Source organism: Sciurus carolinensis, chromosome 5, assembly GCF_902686445.1.
Source record: "Sciurus carolinensis chromosome 5, mSciCar1.2, whole genome shotgun sequence".
Lineage (NCBI taxonomy): Eukaryota > Metazoa > Chordata > Mammalia > Rodentia > Sciuridae > Sciurus > Sciurus carolinensis.
In genome coordinates this window covers 101113245-101141092 of record NC_062217.1, presented here as the reverse complement: position 1 = coordinate 101141092, position 27848 = coordinate 101113245, and the positions used below count along the sequence as shown (strand labels likewise).

The following is a 27848-nucleotide window of genomic DNA, read 5'->3' as shown; positions in this document are numbered from 1 at the left end:
ACATTCACAATATTATGCAACCACCACCATTATTTATTTCCTAAACTCCTTTTATGGGCTTGTCATTCTTTATCTAAATAGTAACTTCCTTCTTCTGCCTGAATCTGAAGAAATAGATTCTTCATTCTCGGCATTATTTGGTTCACACTCAATATTTTTAAAGAACTTTGACCTCAAAATGAACCTTTAAGTAAAGGAGCTTACAGGAGCTTTACATGCAGACAGGAACAATTATGCAAGCCAGATTGAGTCAGTAGACACCAGATCAAGAGTTTATGTGGTGAAAATAGCCAAAGATCAACTCACCTGAGAGTAAACCTCAGGAGGGTGCTTTTATTTGTGTGTTTGACACTTTCAATTGTCAAAATATTAAGGTGAGTCATTATTGGCTCCTCTAGAATACAGTAAACTCTAAGGAGACACCAGAATGTCCAGGCTCCTGCAATAAGTCCTCCCCAAAATCAAAGTAACCATGGGGGGAATTCATCCTGAAGTGAGTCAGCATCCAACTATTACAGGGTAGTGACCAGAAAAAGGGACACACAGAGGCAGCTTACCTAGTAGTTTGCTCTCAGTTACAGAAACGGAAGGGGTACATCACACTTTATTTTTAGCTCAGACATACAGTCCTTTCAGACTAGAATGGAGTTAGTACTATGTCATCTGACAAGGCTAACCATTGCCCTCTGAAATTTTAATTTTAATTACTTTCTCTTTCTCTCTCTTTCTCTCTCTCTCTCTCTCTCTCTCTCTCTCTCTCTCTCTCTCTATATATATATATATATATATATATATATATATCTTAAAAGACTTCTCTGTAGAACAAGTTCTTTCTTTTCTCCAAAGTTTCTGTTTGGATTTCCCCCAAACACCGGAAAATGCTATGTCCCAAACTGTCATCCCTGTCACCAGTAAAGTCTGCCCAGAGTCCAACATGGATCCCACCACTCAACCACTATCTGCTATAGTCAAACTGAGTGTTATCACTATCCTATAAGTCACTTGTGGCCACACCTATGCGTGTAACTAACCAGCTTATTTAGCAAACTGCATCTGAGGACCTGCTAAGGGGTCCCATTTTCATGATAAGCAAGTGGCAAGTCAAAGTCATCAGGTTTGAATTTGAAACCCAGTGGAGCAGGAGGGTGATTGGACCTCCAGGGACGCATCAGAAGGCAACCCCCATCTCCTCTGGGTGCAGAAGCTGTGTTTGCTGAACTGAAACACTTGACTCACCTTCTCAGGAATAGACACTGAATTTTTGAGAAACAAGAATTTCTAAAAAATGAGGATCCATGAAATCTCATGGAGCCATTGTCCAACTCAAACATAAAGTGGTAGCCACCCAGCTACCTGCCTCACCTGAGCCTGCTTCTGTTTGGTTTTTGAAAGGAAGGAAACTGAGAATAACCTCTCAGCAGGGTAAAGACCAGTAAAAAGAAATCACTCTACCAAGAAGCATCCTGTGCATCCTAACCAGGGTGGGAAGAAATGAGTTGGAGGCCCAGCTACTGGAGGAGTCACAGCAGGGCCAGAACAAGAAAAAGGCATTCACCTGAGGCATGAGATTTAAAGAGGTGCCAAAAAAATTAATGCAATTTAAAATTCAGTTGTAGATGGTCACAATACCTTTATTTTATTTATTTATTTTTATGCACTGCCTCACATGTGCTAGGCAAGTGTCCTACCACTGAGCTACACCCCAGCCCAATGCAATATTTTTAAGAATCAAAATTAATGCAAAAAATCCATGATGAACAAAATATTAAAATCTTAAATAAAGTCAAGACCCAACCCTACACTGGTCCTCCTCCCCACTTGGGTCTGCACCTGTGGGAATATAAGTTCAGGGCACTTCTCATAATTACCATCAACTTAAACAAATACCACTTCTGGTCCTCAGCTTCTATGGTTTCTACTCTAGTAACAGCAGTCCACTGCTCCTACTACAGACTCTGGAGCCTGACAGCTCAGATTTGAATATGATGGGCTTAGGATCAATGATAAAGCTCTCTCTGCCTCTGGGTCCTCATTTTAAGATGGAGTGATATAAGACCTCCTCCAAGGGTGTCACTACAGCTCTAAGTGCTCACCCAGTTCACTCTTAGGATTGGAAGATGTGTGTTAATCCATGTTTACCTGGTACATCACCTCTTGGTTTAATCCTCCCGTCATCTAACAACATCAATGCTATTGGCCTTGGTTCACAGATGACACAAAGACCAGTGCAAAGAACTGACTTACCCAGGGTTCCTTCACCAGGGGGTGGCAGGAGCAGAAACCACTCCAGTTCTTTGGATAGTCTAGGATTTGCTGCCCTGTACATCACTGGCAATACACACAGGTGACTGACCACAAACCCCAGGCTCACATGGGGACAGGACCTTGGGAAACAGCAGACAGGAGCATACAGGGTGTCCCGGGCTCTCCAGGAAAAGACAAGCCCCGCTACTGCCTTCCAGCTGCACCCTGCTCTCCAGTTTGGGTCAGGCTCTGGCTATGTGAGACTTCAGCCAGGTTTCAACATGGCTGCTCCACTTGCCCTGATCAACCAGACTAGAATCCCTGCTTTCCTGTAACAAAACCTGCAGTCAGAAGGCAGAAAGAACCAGGGGACCAGGAGTTACAGGGTAATTATAGGGTGGGGGGTCTAGACCCAGCTCTGCCTTGTGGCTTCTTAACTGAGTTATTTCCCATTTCTAGATTTCAGTTTCTCCTCACATATGTGGCTCTGATGATCTCAGTGCCACTCTCTGTCCTTTATGCATGATGACAGAGGAGGTGCAGAACAATGAACCCTAGTAGGATGAGGGCTTGTAAACTGTGTGTGATGAGGTAGGGGAGGTGAGATCATTAGAGTCACATATGTGAGGAGAAACTGAAACCTAGAAATGGGAAATAACTCAGTTAAGAAGCCACAAGGCAGAGCTGGGCCTAGACTCCCCACCCTATAATTACCCTGTGCATCATGGGTAGGGAGCCGGTGTACTGCAACCAAAGAGAGAGTGAGAGTGTTAGAGAAAGGGGTGTGGGGATCTTCCATGTCATCAGTAGCAATACATATGTAGTCAAGAGGCCCCCAGCTCTCTGGGCAACACTGCCAATACTTCCTCCATTCCACCCACTCTGCAAAAACATGCAGCATGGTTGAAGTTCTGTTCCAGTGTACAGGGCATCCTGTACACAGCTGCCACATTGAAGGGCAACAACTGGAGCTTGAAGAGATTGCTAGTTTGCAGGTGTTTTGCTTCTAAATAAACATCCTGATCCACTATTTCATTCCTGACTTTCCGTTCAGAGATTGGCCAACAGGTGAGCATCTCAGAATGTTAAATGTGACTTGGCAACCCTTGGCACTAGGATGTCAAGAAGCTACTGTTAATTATTGGGGAAAAATTAACCCAGAGCAAGAACGTAGGTAGAATAACCTCAAGGGCTTAGTCAGAGGAAAATCTGGGACTCACTCTGCAGTGATGAGGAGTCTGGAAAGGAAGAATTGCTTTGATAAAATGGAAAGTTGTAATTCTTTTCTCTGTCAGCATCTGTGACTATACCAGTTTCTGGATTACAAACTCCAGGTAAGAGAGATGCCTGTTAGCCACCTACATCATGGGCCACGGCCCCCCAGACCCTAGAGCCTGAGAATTTCCCTAGAGCAGGTGATACAGAATAGAAGAGCAACTTCCCATGCCTGGCTGTAAATGACCTGCTTTCCTTTCCACTCAACATCATTTCCTGGCTGCATATCAGCAGATGCAAACACCCTTGTCCCTGTCTCAGCAAAGTCTGGACCCAACCTGGAGCTCTCCAGAAAAAAAAATAAAAAAAAAAAACCAATGTTGTTCAAAATACATGTGCAGGGTGCAGGTAGACCTTACTTCCCTATTCCCCACCCTTCCACATTCACAAGGAGACTTTATGAGTTAAAACTGAATTGAAAGGGAGTCAGGGAGACAGTTTACAGTAATATGGACTCTGTTCACATCTTACTTCCCCCTTGACATAGTCAGAGGTACAGAGGTGATGACAGAATTAACATTAGGAGAAAGATGATTAACATGAAATATGAGGGCACACCTATTGACATGTTTTCAGAAGACAAACAAAACCTGATAATGCCAAGGATTGGCAAGGAGGAATGGCTGCTGTTATTCTCACTCTTGCTGGAGGGAATGTAAAATGGGACAGCCACTTTGGAAGTTAGCTTGGTGTTTTACTCAGCTTTTTCACCACTGTGACCAAAAGACCCTATGAGCACAATTTTAGAGGAGGAAAGGTTTATTTAGGGGCTTGCAGTTTCAGAGGTCTCAATCTGTAGACAGCTGGCTCCACTCCTCGAGGCTCAAGGTGAGGCAGGACATCATGGTGGAAGAGTGTAGCGGAGGGAAACAGCTCACATGATGATCAGAAAGCAAAGAGAGAGTCCACTTGCCAGATACAAATAAATACCCCAAAGCCATGCCCCTAATTCCCACCTCCTCCAAGCACACCTTACCACTTCAGTTACCATTTAATCCCTATCAGGGGATTAATTCATGGGTTAGGTTAAGACTCTCACAACCCATTCATTTCTCCTCTGAACCTTCTTGCATTGTCTCACAAATATGGTTTTGGGGGACACCTCACATCCAAACCACATTGGCAATTTCCCATAATTTTGAACATGTACCCAGCATTCTGCTCCTGGCTAGTTGCCCTACAGAAATGGAAAATTATGTTCTTACAAAAACTTATACATGAATATTTATACAAGTTCTATTCATAGCTTCTAAAACCTAGAAAATAAAATCCATAAACATCCATATCCATACAATGGAATCCTTCTCAGTAGTAAAAAGGAACACACTAATGATGTACACAATAGCCAGGGTGGATCTCAAAGACATTAGTCCAAGTGACAAGAGCTAATCTAAAAGGCTCCATTCTGTTTTGCTCCACTCATGTGACATTTTGGAAAAGTCAAAACTATAGAGACAGGAAATAGACCAAAGGTCACTAAGAATTAGGGGTAAGAAGGTGATTATCAATGGCTGATGGGAATTTGAGAGTTATCTTGACTGGTGGTCACATGACTGTCAAAATGAACTATAGGACAGGTAAATTGTTTTGTATGTAAATTGTACTTCAATGAACCTGACTTTAAGAAAATAGATGTCCTGAGATTTTGAAAGAAAACGAATTTAAGAAGAAGGTGGGTCCTTAGTCCTGAGTTCTTTATCTGGTACATTGATAACATAAATATGTATTTATCACAGAAATAACCCCCTTACTGAGAGCTCACTCTATAGCAGCTCTACATGTTAATCTCTGTGTCTTCTCCTTTATCTTCACAGCAAAAGTAGCGGTGTCTTACGGGTGTGTGAAAAGGCCTCAGAGAGGTCCAATAGCTCTTCACAGGGTCATGGGGCAAGTTCTGTGCATGTGACTCCAGAGTCCACACACTCTTTCTTAACCACACTCTCTCCTTCTCAGAATGCCAAGTTCCTTTCATTGTAAGCATACTCAGATCAGAGGCCATGCTCTTCCTGGATCTGGGTCTCCACATTAGTCAAGTAGGAAAACTTCTCCCAAGTTCCTGTGCACTTTTGCATCTGATGAAAAAGACTATTTATAATTGATAATTTGTCAAATTGGTTGAACTAGTAGACAAGATAGAGCAATTATTTGTTTTTTAAAGTATAACCACCTGGGCATGGTGATGCATGCCTATAATTCCAGCAGCTTGGGAGGCTGAGGCAGGAGGAGCCTGAGTTTGAAGTCAGCCTCAGCAACTTAGCTAGACCCTAAGCAATTTAGCAAGACCCTGTTGATAAATAAAATGTAAAAAGGGCTTAGGATGTGGCTCAGTGGTTAAGTGCCCTTGGGTTCAATCCTGGGTACCAAAAAAAAAAAAAACAGAGAGAAGAAAAAATACTCAAAGGAAAGCAGAGACACAGATATTTGTACATCCATGTTCATACCAGCATTATTCAAATAGCCAAAAATTTTAAAATAACTCAGTGACCTACCCTGTGAGAAAAGTCCTTGCTCAAATCAGTCATGTATTTGAGGGCCTGAGCTCACGTGTGCTAAGGCGTGCAGTGTGAAGGGGGCAGAGAAGAGTGAGATGTTGTAATACCTCCCTTTGCTCCTGTCCCTGATGGTTTCAAGATCCCCAGACTGGAAACCTCTCCACACTGAGCTCAAGACCTCCTTCTTTACCATGCCCTACCCCATCCTCCCCTTGGTGAACCAAAAACCCCCATGTACGGACACTGCTCTTTTCACCTCCCACATCCCTCCACTCATGCTGTCACCTCTCAGACCTCACCTGCTGCCAAAGTGGGGACCAGGTGAATGCCAGGTGTCTGGAAGAGCAAATAAACAGCAAGGTCTTGTCACCTCTGTGATATGCGTGTTCTGGAACCTGCACCTGCCTGCTGGGTTTGCATGGTGCTTTTGAATAACTGTCATTCATGAGAGATCTCTGGGCTCTCTCCAGATTTGCCAGCACACACACTGTCTTCAGACTCAGCAGCAACTCTCCCAAGTCTCCAACCTGTTCACCAGCTCTGCAGATTTCAGAATTGCCAGTGCCCCCAAAATTGTGTAAGCCAATTTCTTAAAAGGAATCTCTACACACACACACACACACACACACACACACACACACACACACACTTTTGTTCTATGGCAGTCTTGGAAAAGGCCCAGTGGAGACCTTCACCATCCAGACTTTTCCTTATATTCCATCAGTATTTATGGAACTGATTCTGCATGGCAGATGCAGCAGTAGATTGCACCTTCTTAAAAGACTGCAGCAAAAGAGGAGCCATATTTGGGGTTGTAAATAAAAGATGCAGCCCCCACACCCGAGTTTGATCTGCAACTAAGAACAAATTGGAAAAAGACTAGACATGAAATGGTGGAGGATTGACCCTCAAGAGAGAAAGGTGGTCAGTGACATACCAGAAGTTTGGAAAAGACTGAGTACCCTCCCTTTGCTCCTCTTTGAGGCAGTTGCTGCTTAGAAAGGGCACTTCACTAATATCCTGGTCTGATCTGCACTCACAAAGATCACCAGCTATAGAGATGGAGCAGGACAATGTCAAGGGACCTTGACACTACCACCATCACAACACCCTTTAGGGCCAGAGAATTAAATTGGAGCATTTCAAACTCTTGGGGGATTTGTGCTGTCTTCCAGGACAGAAAACAGAAACATCAAACAAAATGTGGAGTTTGGCATCAGACAGACCTGGATTCTGGTCCTAGTTCCTAATGCTGAGAGCTGCAGAATCTCAGATGTGACTGTCTAAAATGCCAACCTTATCTGGAAAATGTGCCCCTGGAAATATAAGGAAGAACAGGTCCATATATTACTTTTCTATATTTATACATGAATACATGACCAATGTAATTCCACATCATGTACAAACAGAAGAATGGGAAGTTGTACTTTATGTATGTATAACATGTCAAAACACATTCTGCTGTCATATATAACTAAAAAGAACAAATAATAAACAAACAAACAAATAGCAAAGGGAGAGGCCTCAGGAGAAACCAAACCTGCCAAAAACCTTGATCTTGGGCCTATAGTATCCAGAACTATGAAAAAATAAATTTTGTTGTTTGAGAAAAAACAACAAACAAACAAACAAAACAGGTCCATAGCAGAGGCTCCATAAGATCGTAAGAGCAAGATGTCCCCTCCTGGGCAATTCTCTTAGTCCAGGGCCCAGGACTTTAGAAGAATAAAAGTGAGAGGATCAGTGGGGACACAAGTGCCCAGTCGGGGTGGAAGGGCTTCTCAGAGGAGGCCAGGCAGGAAAGAAGCTCAGGGCAAACAGATGTGTGACAGATAGACATGGTAGCTGTTAAGAATATGAAAAACAGTGTATGGGCAGAGTCATGAAGAACCTGGAAGTGAGGCTGACCCAGATATGATACTCTGAGTAATATGGAAATTCTGAAGTTTCTGAACAGGAGAACAACTCAGTCAACACCATTCTACAAAGGCTATCCTGGTCAGCAGTCAGCCAGACCCAAAACAGGGCTATTTAGACCTCGGAGGCCCAGGGAGGTGAGCAGTTTGTTCAACTTCACAGGGTGGGAGAGGGAGAGAACTAGGCATCACCTCCGGGTCTTTTCTGCTTCATGGCAGTCCTTGCTACCTGGAGGTCATTCATCAACTCCTGGGTTATCTGTGAACTGAGCATGAGCCAGGGCTCCAGGTTCACCAGCAGGACTACTCAGTGCATTTAGAAGAGGATCCTGTGGGCTTAGGCTGTGTGGTAGTCTCCTCTGACCTTGACTCCCTGGGAAGACAATACCAGCACCCTGAACCCAGTTTCTTTGGCCTGCCCAGGCCCTCTGGCTCCAAGGGTAGGCTGCCTAAGAGCAGCAGCACACAGATACAAAGATCCAGTTTGAACCCTGGCTCTACCTCTTCCTAACAAAGCCTTGGTGACAAGCTCTCTTGAGTCTCAGTGTCTGCAGCAGTAAAATGGGAATGCCGTCTTCCTTGAAAAGTTGTAGAAAGAATTAATCAGGCCACTGTTCATGAGAGCATGTCCAGCGTACTCCAGCTGTGCACAAAGTGCCCATTTCCTCTGCCCACAGGCCGTATGATGGCACAGTCCTCTCTCACTCTGTTCCTTGCTGCTTTGGTTGGTCTTTGGGATCCTGTTTCAAGGCCAGGATAAGCTGCCCTAGTCCCTTTGAAGACCCCTCCTGTCTCTTACGTCCTCACTTCTTGGTCTGACCAGAAAGTCTGTCCAATCTTGGGTTTTCTCAAACAAGGAGCTGGTCAAGACAGATGTTAGGACAAGGCAGGGACAAGTGGGCCTAAGAGTGCACTGGGATGTGGGTGGAGGTAAGGATTTGGCCATCATGAGGATAAAAAGTAGGATCCAGAAATGGGAGGGCTGTCCCTAAGACTGCAAACCTTTATGAGGGGACATCATATCAGAACAGGTAGAAAAGGTGGCCTGGGACAGGACTGGAAAAGCAGAGGAGAGGACAGGGTCAGAAGGTCCTACACAAGGGCCCTGCATGTACAGCTTCTCAGATGGAGCAGAGGAAACCAGGGTCTCACAAAGGATCCCAACAATCACCTTGGTGCTGTCCAACTCCTCCAATGAGTGAGTGTCTCCATGTCCCCAAGGGCAAGCATACCTGTAAGCAGAGAACAGCAGAGTCCAGGACCTTACAACCTGCTTCACATGACTCAAGGGAAAGAGGCAACTCAGGTTGTTTCCAGAAGCTCAGGAATTCCCCTGAAGATTAAGGTGGGGACTGCAGGTGGCAGGAACCAGGCTGGTTGGCAGAAACTTCCACAGAATCTCAAAACTTCCTTTTTCTGATTCCAGACCATGCTGCACTCCTGGCCAGCACACACCTCTGTGGTTTTTGCAAATGCAAAGGAATACAGGAACTCCCAGTGTCCCACAGAAGGAGCTGGTTTTGAATCTCAGTATGTATACTGACTTCCACATTGCCAAAAATGACCAGGGAGCAGTTCCCCTAGCCAGGCACTCTCAGCTTAGCTAAGGTGAAGCCATCATTCAGGGCACAAAGACATAAGTGGGGGATAACACAGTAGCAAGAAGCTCAGTCCCTAGTCACTAGCCTCTCCACATGGGAGCCATTTGGCATCTTGGCCTCCATTGAAATGTAAGGAAGTATTGCTGATGACTGAGCATCTAGCAACAGAGATACCAATGATCTCTAATCATAGAAAAGCTTTAAGGTAGGCATTAATATCCCCACCATATGGATGGGCAAAGCAAGGCTCTAAGAAATTGAGACTCAGAGAAAGAAAGTATTTCATCTAAAATCAAACCACCAATAATCATAAAAAACAAGGTCAAATTCTGATTCTGCACTCCCCACCCTCTTCTATCACTTCAGGTTTACTTTATACAGTGGTCAACAGTGGTTAAAAGTATGGCCCTGGGGGCACCTCAGATCCCAGCAGGTAACTGGCTGAGTAGTATAGGGATTCCCTGGCTGGATCTGCAAAGTGATTACCAACCACTGGCCATGGGAGGTCTGAGCCAGTTCTTCTGTCTAGCCTCAGCTCACAGAAGCAGGCAGGCCCTGAACTGGACTCTAAGGTAACACCATCACCCAAGGGAACAGTTGATTCTTGGGAGCCTGGAGGTCAAAGGTTCATTAGCCAGGAACAAGATGGGCACCAGCAGGTCAGTTTCTCCCTTTGCTGACACTCTGACACTGGCACATCCAACATTAGTCACCGCTGTCCAAGCTAAGCCACTGGGCTATGGCTGTACTTGTAGTGGGTCATTCGATTATTAGATATGGAAAGAGAAGAATCACACATCTACATCCTGGACTTCAAAGCTCACAGTTGGGGAAGCTGGGGGACCAGCTGAGAACAGATGAAGCAGGACAGATGGCAGACATAATGGTGCTTCGCTATGGGGCATGAGGAGGCTTGTGGTCCAGCCTGGGGAGGGGCATAGAGTTCTGAGAGGGCTGCTCAGAATCACTGGTGCCCATGATGGGCACTGCAAAATCATGATGGGTCCTTCAGGCAGCGTGTTTGGGACCCTGCTCTGGTTCCATGAAGAATATGAAGCCGAAGGGACATGAATGAAGGGAGGACATGCATAATGAGAGGGTCATAAATGCCAGGCTGACTTGCAGACCTTCATGCCTTAAAGCTATTCTGGAAGTCCCTGTGAGACTCTTAGCAGAGATTGAGGTGGACAGTGTGCAGCAGCCTTTTGCTAGTTGCTGGTCCCAGATTTTAGTGCCATGTGCTTACAGATTCCTGGGAGGAGGAGGCAAGAAAATGTATGCCTAGAATATTCCATGGAAGAAGAAGCCAGTCCCAAGGGACTGAGGGAAAAGGCTGGCTGTTCAGTAACATGGGATGTTGAGAGAGGGTGGGAGAGAGTAGAAGAGGCTTTGCAGAGTTTGGCACAGTAGTACACAACTGTAATCCCAGCCATTTGGGAGGCTGAGGCAGGAGGATCTCAAGTTCAAAGCCAGGCTCAGCAAAGGCAAGTTGCTAAGCAACCCAGTGAGACCCTGTCGCTACATGAAAATACGAAATAGGGCTGGGGATGTGGCTCAGTGGCTGAGTGGCCCTGAGTTCAATCCCTGTTATCAAAAAAAAAAAAAAAAAAAAAAAAGTGCTTTAGCAATGGAAACTGAGGGAATCTGAAGTAAGCCACATGGGCAGGTTAGGGAGGAATTAGAGGACAAAGGACAGGCTGGGATGAATTGTGGGTGGTTTAGGGTACTGATGAGAAATGTGGGGTGGGAGCAGAGAGAAAGTGTAGACAGCAGGGTCTAGGACACATAGGTTTGCAGATTGTGAGCCGCCCCCTCTGATTCCTTACCCTCAAAACTCCTGGGAGAAGTGAAATCAACAGGGAATTTTACAGCATTCCTGAGGTCACCTGCTCAGGTGAGAAAGATTTTTACACCTTTCCAGGATGACTCGGATTGCTGACACAATCATTTTCTTTATTCAATTTCAAGTATAATTTGATCAGAATATGAAAAACTTACTAAACGGTTGCTTTCACGGCTCGCTAAGAATGAAGCATCTCTTAATTCTCACTGACCATCAAACGGACAACAAAGGACCTCCATCATACATAAGAAAGGTACTGGTTTTCTTGGGCTTCTGTCCTCTTCTGTGCCAGTCAGATCTGGACCCAAAAACCTTGCTTGTGAGTCAATGAGAAAAAGGAACACTTGCAAGTGAAACTTGCCCCAATATGTTTTTTCATCAAAGTGAAGAGCGAGGAAACAGTGCTCTTCACAGGAGGCATGCAGGACAGCCCTGGGTCAAGTCTCTCTGCCTCTCTGTGACTCAGTTTCCCCACCTACAACCTGAGGTCTCTTTAAGGGTCTCTCTGCCAATGAAGGTCTGCTTTTCAAATTAGCCTCCTGTTCACAGACTTCAGATTTCTCCTCTGAGAACTAAATATTTGTTTAACCAGAATGAGTCTCTCACAAGCTGGTGAATTTTTTAATGTGCCAGGAATATTCCTTCACCCAAACCTAGTTATTCTGTGTGCCCAGGAGATGAGAAGATGACATCTAAAGAGAATCAGAAGAAGCCAAGGGACCCCAAAATGCTGCACAAGTGGTTGAGACAGGCTCTCCTGGTGATTGCCCTCACTGAAGCCTCTCCTGGAAGCCTCACCAGGAGAGGACCCAGCACAGTCCAATACCTCTCTCCCCTCTCCCAGCCTCACCAGGGAAGGCCTCTGTGCCTCCAGACTCCAAGCTTCCACCCTACCCCACACTATCAGACTCAGAACTGCGACTACATCATGCTACTCCCCCATGCATGTATCTTCAATGATTCCACATGTCCTCTGGGAACATTCCCAAGCCTCAGGACCTGGATAATATAATCAACCCATTTCCTTGCCTAATATCCCACTGTACACACAGTGGTGTCTTCTTTAATGAACTGTTCACCCACACCCTGACTCTCTCTGCCTTCACTCTCCCATTCGCTGTCTGGGAAGCCCCTTCTTCAGTTACACATGTCCAGTTCCTGCTACCTTGTAGACACAGTTCAAGGCTGCGTCCTGGACACAAGAAAAAACACTGTCTCCTTCCAATTTTAGACTCTACCACCACTGGCCCATCCTGTAATTAGAAAACAGCTACAACAAGGAGGTGAAAGCCCTTTCCAGTCGCCAAGGTTGCATCAATACCTGATCCTTCTCAGCAATTACAGTGGGGCAGTGGTGGTGGGTTTTTGATAATCCTCACGTGCAGGTGAAAGGAGAGGTCTGGAGGTAAAAGTCGCTCACGCAAACAAGTGAAGACACAGGCTGTGGCGTCAGGCAGAAAAAACGTCTACATTGTGTAATTCCCAAATCCATCTTTCCTATAATACCTGAGGTCCGCATCACTTTCTTGAGTTATCATTATTCATAAACACGCTCACTCCTACAGTTCTCCAATTGTTTGTATCAATTATTTAATTAGTGTCTTAGAGGAGAAAATCATCACATTAAATACATTTTAAAAATTAAACAATTCGGACAGTTTAAATTGTGTAAGCAAAGAAGTATTTTGTGGAATAAAAGGCGAACTTCCGGGCAGATGCGCGGGGGGGGGGGGGGGCGGGAGCGGGTGAGGCCCCCGCCCCCGACAGGAGCAGCGGCAGAATCCAGAATCCGTGCGGGAAACCAGCTCTTCCTTTCCCTGATAAGTTGCCAGAGTCCGCAGGTGTGTGAAAGGAAAGACTAAAAGGATAGCAGGGTAATGCCGCTGGGGCTTTTCCCCTCTTTTTAAGTCAGGACATTCGCCCACCGGATGGTTCCGGCTCTTCACGCACTCCTGGCTCCTCACAGCCGGTGCCTGGAGCCCCGCCCGCCTCCCCGGGCAGGTGCCGCGCATGCGCCGGATGCGAACGTCTGGGCGGGCGGAGGAGCAGGCGCTGGGTGCTCGCTCTTGCGCATTCTCTGCTGGGCATTTAGTCGCTGCCCTTCCTAATGAGGGCTACCGGTATTCAAGGTAGAGAGGCTGAAAACAAACAATTGCAGAGGACTGCGTCCCTGCCTTTGTTACACGCATCTACCTGCTCGCTACCTTCCACACTTGGGGCCTTTCTCCTTGATTAGGACGAAGTTGACACAGAGCTAGAGAAAGTACTGTGGTTTCCCTGTAGCGTGTTTCAACATTATTGACTCCCTACGTTTTGGGCACCTCCATCACATAGTAAGAATCTTCCTATGTACATTACTCATCTTTGTATATCTGTTAATAGTTTGTGGATAAATTTTTTAAAAAACTGATTAAACTGTATTATTTGGGCAATATTCTTATTATTTTGAAAACAGTGCCCAATAAGAACTCTTATTTTGCATGCCAATTTTCACATCTAAGCATATTTTGCCTGTAACTGATAAGCAAAACAGTTTAATTACATCAGGTACCCACTGTCATATCATAAATATTGCCCTTTTCCTTCAGTTATCTGATAAAATGAACATTAAGCATCCTCTTGGTCCTTTGCCCATAAGTGACTCTCTCCTTGGCTAACAACTGGGCATTCAGAGTGTCTCCACTGCTTTTATAGGTGATGCTGGGGGAAAGGATCCTTAACACAATTACTTTGCTTCCTGTGAATTGTCTGTGAAGATGAATTCTCAAAAGAAGGATTAATCCTTTGACCAGAGCAAGTTTTCATGCTTCTGCCAAATATGAACTATCCCTCCACGAAAGTGTTAATTCTTGAACCCTTTGGTGTAGTGTTGTCCAATGCAAAGTGCACAGGCTTTGAAATCAGGACTAGGTTCAAATCCCACCTTGGTCACTTACCTTACCTCTTTGAGCCTTCATTTTCTAAAACGGGAATAACGAAGGTGATCTCATCATGAGTATTAAATAAGATTGCAAATATAAGTACCCTATTCAGTGCCTGGTTTAGGTGCTAAGTCCATTCTTTGTCCTCCACACTTTCTCTCCTTGGAGTTATCTGGGAAAAGCAACTTCTCACTTTTCAAACTTCCTCTCCTTGAATCATGTTTTCCCATGAAAGTCATGGAACAGGAATTATCATTGATGGCACTCTAATGGCTGCTACTTAATAGAATATAAAGTCATCCACAAATTCAAGCTCTGTGTGTAATTTTACGTTTTCTGATAACCACATTTAAAATTTAAACATAAATAGGCTAATTTTTAATTATATTTTCTTTAACCCCAGTAGGCCATCCATCCATATTCCTAGGTTCCACATAGGCAGATTTTGACCTGCCTCAAATTTAAAATGTCATTGGTGGGGTAGGCATGTGTAAATTTTTTTTTCTTCTGAATAGAACTAGACACAATTATGTTAGGTGAAATAGGTAAACTCAGAAGGTCAAGAGTTGTATGTTTTCTCTCATATGTGGAAGGTAGAGAGGAAAAAGGAAAAGGTAGGAGGCAAGGATATCATGAAAATCAAAGGGAGATCAGTAGAGGAAAGGGACTAAGGAGTGTGAGGTGCAGAGGGAAGGGGGAAGTGCTTGGGAGTGATATTGGTCTTATTGTTACATTATGTGCATATACGAATATGTAACAACAAATCCCATCATTATGTTCAACTATAATGCACCAATAAAAAATGTGGAAAGAGGGGCTGGGGTTGTAGCTCAGTGGTAGAGCGCTTGCCTAGCACATGTGAGGCACTGGGTTTGAATCTCAGCACCACATATAAACAACTAAAAAAGTATTTTAAAAAAATGTGGAAAGAGGAAAAAATTTTCTTGTCATTATTCCTAAATAATACAGCATAACATATTTACATAGCATTTACATTGTATTAGGTATTATAAGTAATTTTGAGATGATTTTAAATATAGGGAAAGATATGCCTAGATCATATGTGAATACTGTGCCTTTTAAATATAGGATTGAGCATCCTTGGATTTGTGTCTTCAAGGGGGTTCATGGAACCAATCTCTCACTGATACCGAATAATGACTGCATATCCAAAATATTTTCATTTTAATATTAAGTCAATATTTTAAGTATTATTGAAATATTTTACATTTTTGATGTTAGTTTATAATATCTTTAAAATGTGGTGTGTATTTTAAACTTCATAGTGCCTCTCAATTCAGACTGGCCATGTTTCCAAGTATGGCATGCTTGGAAACATACCATACTTCCTTTCCCTGCCACTGCCAGTTGGTCACACTGCTTTGCTTTCCTGACGGGAAGGTCACCAAGAGTCAGGGGGTGTGTAGTACCAACACTTCATTTCTCCACCTGATACCTAAGAGATGTCTCCACCTTTATATGTTCAAACTCATATTCCTGAACAAACACAACCTTCCAAATCTGCATCTGCTGACCTTGACCCAGCTCAGTAAATGACAATCCCATACTTCTGTTGTTCTAGAATCACCTTTCATTTCTTACTTTCTCCTATATGATACACCTAGAACATGGTCAAATGCCACACTCAAAGAATTACTTAGAATCTAGTCACTCTAACCACTCTTATTATCTCCACCACTATCACTTTGGGGCAAGCCACATCACCTCTAGCCTGGACAATTTCAAAAAAATTTACACTTTGTCTCCTTTGCTTCCTGCAATCAGTTCCCCAAATTAAAATCAAAATGTTTCTTCTTTAAAATACAAGCATACATCAGCAACAACAAAAAATTTAATATCATTGAGATGATATAAAACTACAAACCACTTACAAATCAATCTAGGTGAAATATACACTATTTTATGAAAATTATAACATTTTATATAAGTACTTTAAGGAAGATTTAAATAAGTGGGGAGACAAACCATGTTCATGAATTAGAAGAATAATTTTCATAAAGATATCATTTCTCCCCAAATTACATTTCCAGTCAAATATGAAGATGGGATTCTGGTTGAAATGAATAAGCTGATTCTAAAATTTATATGAAGGAATAAAGTACTAAAAATAGGACAGAATGGAAGAAGATAAAATATGGAGTTTTTCTAAATATCAAAATTTATTATAAGCCTATAGTAAATAAAGTCATTTAGTATTAGCAAAAGAATAGACAAACTAACAATATAGCCTAAAAACAGACCCACATGTATATGATGACCTGATTGCAACAGAACTATTGTAGCTCAGTGACTGAAATATGACTTTTGAATAAATGAAGCCAAGACTCTTGATTATACGTATGGAAAAACAAATTTTTTAAAATACCATTAGCCTCTACCTCACACCATACAGAAAAAAATCGTTTCCAGGTGGATAAAAGACTAAAAAGTAAAAGACAAAATTATAATTTTTTGAAAATAATACCGTAATAATTTATGATTGTATAGTAGAGGAGAATTTTTTAAATAACACATAAGAAGTAGGTCATAAAGGAACAGGTGGATAAATTAAGCTTGTTTGAAATTAACTAGTTTAACAATTAATAGAAATTGCAAAGAATATAAGGAAACAAGGCACAAACAAAATAAAAATGTTTGCAATAAACTTAATAGTAATAATATGTATTTAATTGTGGCAAATCAATAGGATGAAAAGACATATAATTACATAAATGGGCAAAAGATTTAAACCTGCAAAAGGGTCCAGAATGGTCAGTAAACATATAAAAAAGATGATCAGTTTTAGTTACTTGAGAAATGCTATTTTAAAACCTGGTTAGATGGCTTTTCATGCATCCAGATTAGCAAAAATAAATATCAGACAATGTCAAATGTTGGTAAAGATGTAGGGGAACAAAAACTTTGAACCATTGCTAGTGGATTAGTAAAATAGTATATGGTCAGTTCTCTACATTTGTAGATCTACGTCTTTGTATTCAACCACAGATTATTATACGTAATCTAGATATGAATTAAAGTATATGGGAGGATACGTGTAGGTTATATGCAAATACTGCACCATTTTATATAAGGAACTTGAACATCTGCAGATTTTGGTGTCCGTAGGGGATTCTGGAACAAATCCCCACTGAGGATACTGAGAAACAACTGTAATCACATTGGGAAGTATCAACTAATAAGGCTAAAAATAAGTAAACCTCATGACCCACCAGTTCTATTTTTAGAGTATGTGCCCTAGAGAAATTCTTACACACAGTCAAGGATATATTGTACAAGAGTAGTTAAAATAGAAAACAGAAACCTAGAAATATCTCAAGTGCCCATCTGCAGCATCTCAGAGACATGTTCTGATATATTCATACAACAGAACACTATATAGCATGAATGAACTAGAAGCACATGCAACAACATGAATACCAGTAACATAATTTTGAGCCAATTAAGCACATCTCAAGAATATTCAATCCCATGCTTATGAAGTTCCAGAATGTTCAAAACAAAATCATAAATATATGACCAAAACTGGCAATATTTTGCCTCTGAGGAGGGAGGGTGGACAGACACACAGAGGACTTCAAAGATGACGATGATCTTCAATAACAAAACTAAAGTGTCAACACACAGGATCCAAAAGAACCCATTCTTTTGATTCCTTCTACCCTACAAACTTCTTCTAAGTTGCCTTTTCTTTCCACTTAGTACTGAAAATCTTCCCAGGTTCATAGGAATTCAGCCAAGGCCCTCTGATGGACAAACAGGGAGGTCCTTCCTAATCTGACCCCATTCCTTACCTCTCCAGCTGTGTCCCCGGACACACTGCTCTCCCAACTTTGCCATGCTAGTCTCCACCAGCCTCCTTCTCTGGAACTTTGCCAAACACGTCTCAGAAACTCACAGGCCTTGTCTCCTTCAGGTCTCCCCTCCAGCCTTAAGCACCTCCAGCCTCCCAGTCTCAACCCACTTTAGCCCATGACTCTGAGCACCACAGACCCCTCCATCGACTGTCTCCTTTGTCAGGCCTGGGCAGGGAAAGGCCTCCCAAAAAATATCTGTTGAATAATTAAAAGGACAACAATGTAGAAATCAAATTAAAATCAGATGTTCATTGAAAGAACATAAAGCCCTTATTTATCAATTCAGAGGAACTGGGACAAAGGATTAGTCCAATATTCTAGAAGGTTTTATTTCAGAAGGGAGAAGAACTACTCCTTAATGAGCCAGGCAGTCCTGTTTATTCAAAGAATGTGTCAATTCAGCGGTTTGATGTGGTAATTCAGATAAGAGAAATGAGGCCCCAAAGAAGCGTCTACTTACCAGATCTCCAAGTGACAACAAGGCCACCACTGATGCAGGTCTCTTGGTGACCAGTCTGGAGTGGCCCCCACTGCTCTGCACCCTCTGGAGTCCTGCACAGGGGCTGGGAGGGAGTCTCGGAGTCAAGGCCCTCTCTCCATCCCCTCAACAATGGGCACAGGCCAGTGTCAGCCTTTCCCAGAGGTGGCAGGATCACATTCCCAGCAGAGCCGTGAGAAAGGGCTTGATCTTCCGTGGGAGAATGAGGAGCGTTGCTGGAGCCCAGTGTGGCTCAACAAACCCAGCAGACATAGGCACCCCAGTGACCCTGACCACAAAGCCACTCTCACTGCATACAGTTCCTGCTCCGCAGCTCACCTTCTCTCCCACAACCACAAACTCAGAGTAGGCACCAGTGGTCACATGTGTCCCCAGGCTTAGTATTCCAGGAAGCAGCCAGCAAGCCCCACCTTGACAGACAGGTCTCCCATGCCCATCTCTCAGTTGGACTGGCTTGACTAAGAGCAAGGTGACCTACCTGGAGAGGTGGCAGTCAGGGCCTACAGACATCAGAAGGTGAGGGTGCCTCCATCCTTGGCCGCAGCCCCTTAGGCTCAGGGGAAGAAGACCCGGCCCAGTATGTCAGCCTTCAACAATGTTTCACTATGAATCACTCATGCTGGGTCTCTGCTCATTTCCTGGAAAAAGCAGAAGTGGAGAGTGCAGATGCCTAGTTCTACCCAACCCAACCCCCAGTCGATGACGGAGCTGCTCGAGTTCTGGCTTGGTGCTTTGACCTTTGAAGAAAGGCCTTTGGGGCTGTACTCGCAATGGTCAAGCACTGCTGGGTGGGGCCAAGGACAAAGAAGGAAAGTACACCCCAACAGCATAGATCTGAATTCTGTGTCCACTATTCCCTCACTGTGTGGGCATCGGCTCCTGCCTACCCTCTCTGAGCCTCTAGTAAAAGGAAGACAATAATGGTATTTAGGTTGATCTAATGAGAGGCATGTCTAAAGTGCAACCCTGGACATTGCATGGGCTCATCAGCCCCCTTCACCAGGCTCAGAGATTCTCACTTGAATTCCTTCCTCTTTTATCTTCAGATCTAAATTGAACCACCAATCAAGTCACCTGATGTCAGATGGCCAACTATGTGGTAACACAGCAGAGATGATGACTGAAACTTAAAATGGTAAGTTGAAATTCTCCAAAACACTGTATCTAAATTTTCATTCCTTTGAGTGCACTAGGTTGAATCATTTCATGTCATTTATCCATGACATCATCCACACAGGCCCAGCAAGTACATCCATTCACACATAATACCTCTCTGTGATCTCTGGAAAGATACAATTGCCCTATGAGCAAGGGCAGTTGGTAGCATGAACACCTGATGGTTGACACTCAAGCTCATCACTGGTTTTTAGCTCACAGAGCCAATCGATCTTTTATGAGTAACTATACGTGAGCAACCACAACAACATCTCTTATGAGAAGCAGTAAGTCTCCAAGGTTGGTTCCAAGATGAAAACAGCATCTGAGATGAAACCTCAATGCACTGATACATGCTTGTCAGTAGACAGCAGCCAAAATAGATGATCTGACCAGCTCTCAGTTTGGGCCCCAAATCCACGCTGATCCCTCCTCACACTCTCTAATAGGGGTCAGCAGAACCAACATTTCTGCTCCAGTTTTCATCTCGTGTTCCACTGTCTGTGGGCAAAGACTGGCTGGATGCTTTCTGTGGGCAAAGACTGGAAGGGTAGTACGCAATATGGTCCTACAGATCTTCTTGAGAGAAGGAACAGGTGCATGTGACAGCATTAATTATCACTTTGCCAAACCAAAATGGACTCCAATTCCTTTTAAAGCAACAACTTAGTATCCATGGTTAGAATATTTTCAAGATTTATTGTGCACGGTGTGTGCCATTGTAGAACTGGTGCGGGAGAATTTTCTTAGCAGTTGGTACAAGATTTTTTCCTGGGAAGAAGTGACTATGGATCAGAGACCAGTAGGGGATGCACTTGGATCTGTGGATTCATTTGTATCTTCATTTGTATTGTATTTGTATTCATTTGTATTCTCATGCACTGTGCATGAGAATAAGGGATAAGAAGAGAATTTGAAAGTATGCATGTAGAGCACGCCAAGGGAAGAAAAAAATCTTGGAGATATGTAAAGTGTTTGTAGTATGTAACAAAACTCTCCCTCGTTCTCACCAATGAATTCATGAATAAAATCTGATATGTTGACTGACAATCAGACATCCATAGTGAGAAGAGTAAACACCAAAACATTCCATAGGGGTACGAAGAGTGCTATCATGGGACAGGCCAGCACTCTGCCTGTGAATGCACAACGGAAATCTGGAGCATCTGTCTGCAAGGGAAGTTCACAGAATCCCACAGAATGAACTGCATGCAACCAGGTCTCTCAGCCATCTACACTTCACAACCTCATATGGGACATCCCACACCAAGCAGACGAAGAGCATTCAATTCAGAGTAAGAACATCAAGGTTGAAATTTTCACTTCTATATGGATATAATTAGCATGTTCAAATTTGTTTTTTATAGAGTGGTATTAATGCAGTGTGGTATGGAACAAATCAAGTGATAATTGCAACAGAGTTTTTTTTTTTTTTAGGGGGGTGGGATACTGGGGATCAAACTCAAGGGCCTTTGAGCCACATCCCCAGCCCTATATTGTATTTTATTTAGAGACAGGGTCTCACTGAGTTGATTAGCATCTTCCTGTTGCTGAGGCTGGCTTTGTACTCATGATCCTTCTGCCTCAGCCTCCCAAGTCACTGGGATTAGAGGTGTGCGCCCAGTACCTGGCTGAACTAAAAAAGACTATACAAAAGGGATTTATATACTCCCAGATCTATAGTAACAAAAACAGAATGGTATTGGCACCAAAATAGACAGGTAGACCAATGGAATAGAATAGAGAACACAGAGACAAATCCACATAAATACAGTTACCTTATACTAGACAAAGGTGCCAAAAAAACATACGATGGAGAAAGATGGCCTATTCAACAAATGGTGCTGGGAAAACTGGCAGCAAAATGAAATTAAGCCCATATCTCTCAACCTGCACAAAACTCAACTCAAATGGATCAAGAAACTAGAATTAGACCAGAGACCCTGCACCATACAGAAGAAAAAGTGGATCAAACTCTTCGTCATGTCAACTTAGGACCAGACTTCCTTAACAAGACTCCCAAAGCACAAGAAATAAAATCAAGAGTTAATAAATGGGATGGATTCGAACTAAAAAGTTTTTTTTCTCAACAAAGGAAACAATAACATGAAGAGAGAGCCTACAGAGTGGGAAAAAAATCCTTAGCACACACACTTCTGATAGAGCACTAATCTCCAGGATTTATAAAGAACTCAAAAAACTTAACACCAAAAATGCAAATAACCCAGTCAATAAATGGGCCAAGGATCTGGGCAGACATTTCACAGAAGAAGATCTACAATTGATCAACAAATAAGTGAAAAAATGTTCAACATCTCTAGTAATTAGAGAAATGCAACTCAAAACTACTCTAAGATTCCATCCCACTCTAATTAGAATGACAATTATCAAGAATATAAGCAATAGTAAGTGTTGGCCAGGAAGTGAGGAAAAAGGTATACTCATATATTGCTGGTGGGACTACAAATTGGTGCAACCACTCTGGAAAGCAGTGTGGGGACCATTACCACCATGCTGCTTGACAAGGTCCAAGCATGGGGAAGGACTTGGCAAGGCCACCATTCCAGGATATTGCCGCTATCATCTCTCCTAGGAATTGGGTTTTCTTATAATTATCATACTTACAACTATGCAACTACAAATCATATTCCCTGGATTGTTATGTTAAGAATTTAACCTCAATGAGTCTGCAGAGCTTGGGGGAGGATGAAGAATGCTTTAAAAAGTGTACTATATCACACATAATAAGTCTAAAGGTACGAGTTTGAGGAGTTCTTCAGAAAACTACAGTTACAGAAACTGCTTGCTCCTATGCTGAGCACACCTGCCCCAGCTAATGCTTTACCAGTAAATAACCTGACAAACAGAACAGGAAACTTGTTGTCCCCACAGTACTAGGACCGGGAGCCCTACTTAAGCTTACACGATTAGGAGAGGTTTGTGGTATTCACCTAGAAGGAAACAAGCAGAAAAGTATAAGGATTCACCTCCTACAGATCCATCTCTTCCCTATACATGAGTGTACAATGAAAATGGTAAATAAATAATTAATATTAATGGTAAATGGACAAATGTCCAATATTTGGCCTTCCTTAAAAGGCTTGGACGTCAAGGGCCACCCTGGAAATATAGAACTAAAAAACAAAGAAACAGCATATGCAAAAATATTATCTTAAGATCAGATGCCCTCATTGCATGTTAACTGGTTAAGTAGTTTATGCTGGCTTAGATCTCACATATGTATTACAGTAAGTAGAAGATAAATCAATAACATAAAGAATATTAGGATAAAAACTAAGTATTCACACTGATCATTTGTCAGTAAATAACCTAACTTAGTCTTAACTGAACTTGTTTAGGTAACAGAGTAGACCTTCAAGGTTAAATCAAAAACATAATAATATGAGCTAAAGATTAAGTGCATGTTTTGCTTAGCAGTTCAGTAAAATTAGCTTAAAACAAATAGAGTCATTATGCTGACAATAGGTCTGACACCAAAGAGTAACAAAGACCAGTAGGATGAGAAGAGGAAAATACCTTTCACTGTAATATGCTTATGTGAGTAACTTTAAGTAAATACAGAAAGTTGACCTTAATGTACCCACTATGTGTTAGATGCCTGCTGGGAAGTGTGGTTAATGATAAATTTTGTGGTAATTTCTCTATAACTTGGATCTTGTTTAATCCTGCTTTACTTAATACTATTTAAAAAGAGAGCTAAAAAAATCTGAGCAGCACTTGCTTCAAGTTGCTCCAGGGGTTCGTGTCATTCCTCTGTGCCAACTCCACCCATTCTTTGGGGACCCTGCGAGTTGCTGGGGCTGGCTCCTGGCAAAGTAGTATGGAGATTACTCAAAAAACTTGGAATAGAACCACTATTTGACTCAGTTATCCCATTCCTTGGCCTAGAACCAAAGGCCAAATCAGCATACTACAGTGACACAGCAACATCAATATTTATAGCAGCTCAATTCATAATAGCTAAGTTATGCAACCAACCTAGATGTCCTTCAACAGAAGAATGGATAAAGAAACTGTAGTATATATACACAATGGAATATTACTCAGCCTTAGAGAAGAATAAATTATGCCAAGCCCATGCCTAATATCATTCTAAATGGTGAAAAACTGAAAGCATTCCCCCTAAAAACTGGAACAAGGCAGGGATGCCCTCTTTCACCACTTCTTTTCAATATTGTCCTTGAAACTCTAGCCAGAGCAATTAGACAGACTAAAGAAAGTAAAGGGATATGAATAGGAAAAGAAGAACTCAAACTATCCCTATTTGATGATGATATGATTATATACTTAGAGGAACCAGGAAATTGCACCAAAAAACTTTTAGAACTCATAACTGAATTCAGTAAAATAGCAGGATATAAGATCAATGCTCATAAATCTAATGCATTTTTATACATAAGTGATGAATCTTTGGAAAGAAAAATTAGGAAAACTACCCCAATAGCTTCAAAAAAAATAAAATACTTGGGAATCAATGTAGCAAAAGAGGTGAAAGACCTCTACAATGAGAACTACAGAACACTAAAGAAAGAAATTCAAGAAAACCTTAGAAGATGGAAAGATCTCCCATGTTCTTGGATAGGAAGAATTAATATTGTCAAAATGGCCATACTACCAAAAGTGCTATACCGATTCAATGCAATTCCAATTAAAATCCCAATGATGTACCTTACAGAAATAGAGCAAGCAATCATTAAATTCATCTGGAAGAATAAGAAACCCAGAATAGCTAAAGCAATCCTTCGTAGGAAAAATGAAGCTGGGGGTATCGCAATACCAGAACTTCAACTATACTACAAAGCAATAGTAACAAAAACAGCATGGTATTGGTACCAAAATAGACAGGTAGATCAATGATACAGAATAGAGGACACGGACACAAACCCAAATAAATACAATTTTCTCATACTAGACAAAGGGGCCAAAAATATGCAATGGAGAAAAGATAACCTCTTCAACAAATGGTGCTGGGAAAATTGGAAATCCATATGCAACAGAATGAAACTAAACCCATATCTCTCACCATGCACAAAACTAAACTCAAAATGGATTAAGGACCTCAGAATCAGACCAGAGACCCTGCAGATTATAGAAGAAAAAGTAGGTCCAGATCTTCAACATGTTGGCTAAGGACCAGACTTTCTCAACAGGACTCCCATAGCACAAGAAATAAAAGCAAGAATCAATAACTGGGATAGATTCAAACTAAAAAGCTTTCTCTCAGCAAAGGAAACCATCAGCAATGCAAAGAAAGAGCCTACAGAGTGGGAGAAAATCTTTGCCAATCATACTTCAGGTAGAGCATTAATCTCCAGAATCTATAAAGAACTCAAAAAACTCTACACCAAGAATACAAATAACCCAATCGACAAATGGGCTAAGGAAATGAACAGATACTTCACAGAAGAAGATCTACAAGCAATCAACAAACATATGAAAAAATGTTCCACATCTCTAGTAATAAGAGAAATGCAAATCAAAACCACCCTAAGATTCCTTCTCAATTAGAATGGCGATTACTAAGAATACTAGCAACAACAGGTGTTGGCGAGGATGTGGGGAGAAAGGTACACTCATACATTGCTGGTGGGGCTACAAATTAGTGTAGCCACTCTGGAAAGCAGTGTGGAGATTTCTTAGAAAACTTGGAATGGAACCATCATTTGACCCAGCTATCCCACTCCTTGGCCTATACCCAAAGGACTTAAAATCAGCATATTACAGAGATACAGCCACATCAATGTTCATAGCCAGATTGTGGAACCAACCTAGATGCCCTTCAATTGATGAATGGATAAAGAAACTGTGGTATATATATACAATGGAATATTACTCAGCCATAAAGAATGATAAAATTATGGCATTTGCAGGCAAATGGATGAAATTGGAGAATGTCATACTAAGTGAGATAAGCCAATCTCAAAAAACCAAAGGATGAATGATCTCACTGATAAGCGGATGATGACACATAATGGGGGGTGGGAGGGGTTAGTGTTAGGGTTAGAGTTAGGGTTAGGGAGGGGGGCAAGAATGGAGGAAGAAAGGACTGTATAGAGGGAAAAGAGGGGTGGGAGGGGTCGGGGGAAAGGAAAAAATAACAGAATGAATCAAACAACATTACCCTATGTAAATTTATGATTACACAAATGGTATGCCTTTACTTCATGTACAAACAGAGAAACAATATGTATCCCATTTGTTTACAATAAAAAAAAGAAGAAGAAATTATGGCATTTGCAGGTAAATGGATGGAGTTGGAGAATATCATGCTAAGTGAGATAAGCCAATCCCAAAAAACCAAAGGCCAAATGTTTTCACTGATAAGTGGATGATCATACATAATGGAGGGGAGGGGGGTGATAAGGGAAGAATGGAGGAACTTTGAATTGGGCAGTGGGGAATGAGGGGCAGGGAGGGGGTAGGGAGGTGGGAAAGATGGTGTAATGAGATGGACATCATTACCCTATGTACATGTATGATTGCATGAATGGTGTAACTCTACATCGTGTACAACAAGAGAAATGAAAAGTTGTACTCCATTTGTATACAATGAATCACAATGCATTCTGCTGTCACGTATAACTAAATAGAACAAATAAAAAATAAATCTTTAAAAAATGGAAGTTATTATTGAGAGAGCTGCTCAAGCAAAGACCCTGAAGCTGCCAGGACAACTGGAAATTTCACATATAAGTATGTACTTTTTTAAGAGAAAATGGGTGATTCTCTGATTTTTAAAAGATAGTTTAAAAATACCAAGTATACTTCTACTCCCAATATAACAGTGCAACTGGTACAGGACATATCCCTCTACTGAAAGCAACTGTAAAATAGGACAAATATGTAAAACAACTGTTTTAAGGCTTATCTTGAGATAAGGAAAACACAAAAGGTGGGCCCCACTATCGCCATGGCTTTCTTCCTAAGGACACCTTTTCTGGCGTGGTGCTGGGATATAAAGTCCCAGGAGCAGCGCTTTCCCTGAACTTAAAAGGTATAAATCAGAGCTCATGGATGCTGAGGGACTGTCATTTTCAGAGCATTTTTTTTTTAGTGTGCTTCAAAGGAACTCACTTCCAGTGAGTGACCAAGGGCTCTTGTGCAGGTGTCACCTACTCCACAACAGAGATCATGAAGTGTTAGGAATGTAGAGTTCCATCCCAGCCAGAGTGGAGGGACCTCACTGCACATCAGGGGACTTCAACTTATACCTCAGAAAGGCCACACTGAGAAATAAGAGCCACATCCTAGAATAGGAGCCATGAACCTAGAAAAAGTTCAAAATTGAAATCAAAGGGTCTGGGTGATAGTTAATTTTATGTGTCAACTTGACTGGACTATGAGTTGTCCAGACATTTGGTTAAATATTATTCTGGGTGTGTTTGTTAGGGTATTTTTTGGATGAGATTTACATTTGAATCTATAGACCCAATAAAGCAGATTGTCCTTAATGTGCATGGGCCATATACAATCCTGTTGAAGAAATCTGAGTAGAATACAAGGCTAAGCAGTAGATAGAACTTTCTCCACTTGACTAACTGCTTGACCTAGGACATCAGTCTTCTCCAGTCCTTGGACTATAAATTACACCACTGGCTTTTCAGAATATTGGGACTTTGGACCATACTGGACCTTATACTCTTGTGTTTCCTGAGTCTCTTGTTTGTCAACTACCAATCTTAAGATGTCTCAACCTTTACAGTCAAAAGAACCAATTCCTTATATAAATAAACAAAACAGCAAGTGTGTGTGTGTGTGTGTGTGGTACCATTTGGATCTGGACTATTCTCTGAAGGCCCATGAGCCCAATTCTTAGTCTCCAGCTTGGCACTGTTGCCAGGTGATGGAAACTTTAAGAGATGGGACTTAGAGGAGGTTTTCAGGACATTTGGTGTTCACTTGGAGAGGATTTTGGGACCCCAGCCCCTTATTCTCTCTCTGTTTTGCATCAGTCTTGAAGTGAGCAGCCTTGTTTACCCAGGCATCCCCCAACACAATGAGCTACC

The 27848-nt window shown here is 42.2% G+C and overlaps 1 protein-coding gene across 4 annotated transcripts in view; it reads right to left on the bottom strand.

Moving 5' to 3' along the window:
• Positions 1 to 19289, bottom strand: part of Wdfy4 (WDFY family member 4) — a 278477-nt gene extending 259188 nt beyond the window's left edge. The window contains exon 1 of one of the 4 annotated variants that reach the window (XM_047553400.1): positions 19145 to 19289. In XM_047553400.1, the coding sequence (XP_047409356.1) occupies positions 19145 to 19176 (32 nt within the window). In that variant the 5' untranslated portion in view covers positions 19177 to 19289. Of the gene's footprint in view, positions 1 to 18627; positions 19091 to 19144 lie in introns of those variants that run through there. The other 3 variants (XM_047553398.1, XM_047553397.1, XM_047553399.1) reach the window with 3 other exon arrangements.
• Between the last annotated feature and the right edge of the window lie 8559 nt (positions 19290 to 27848).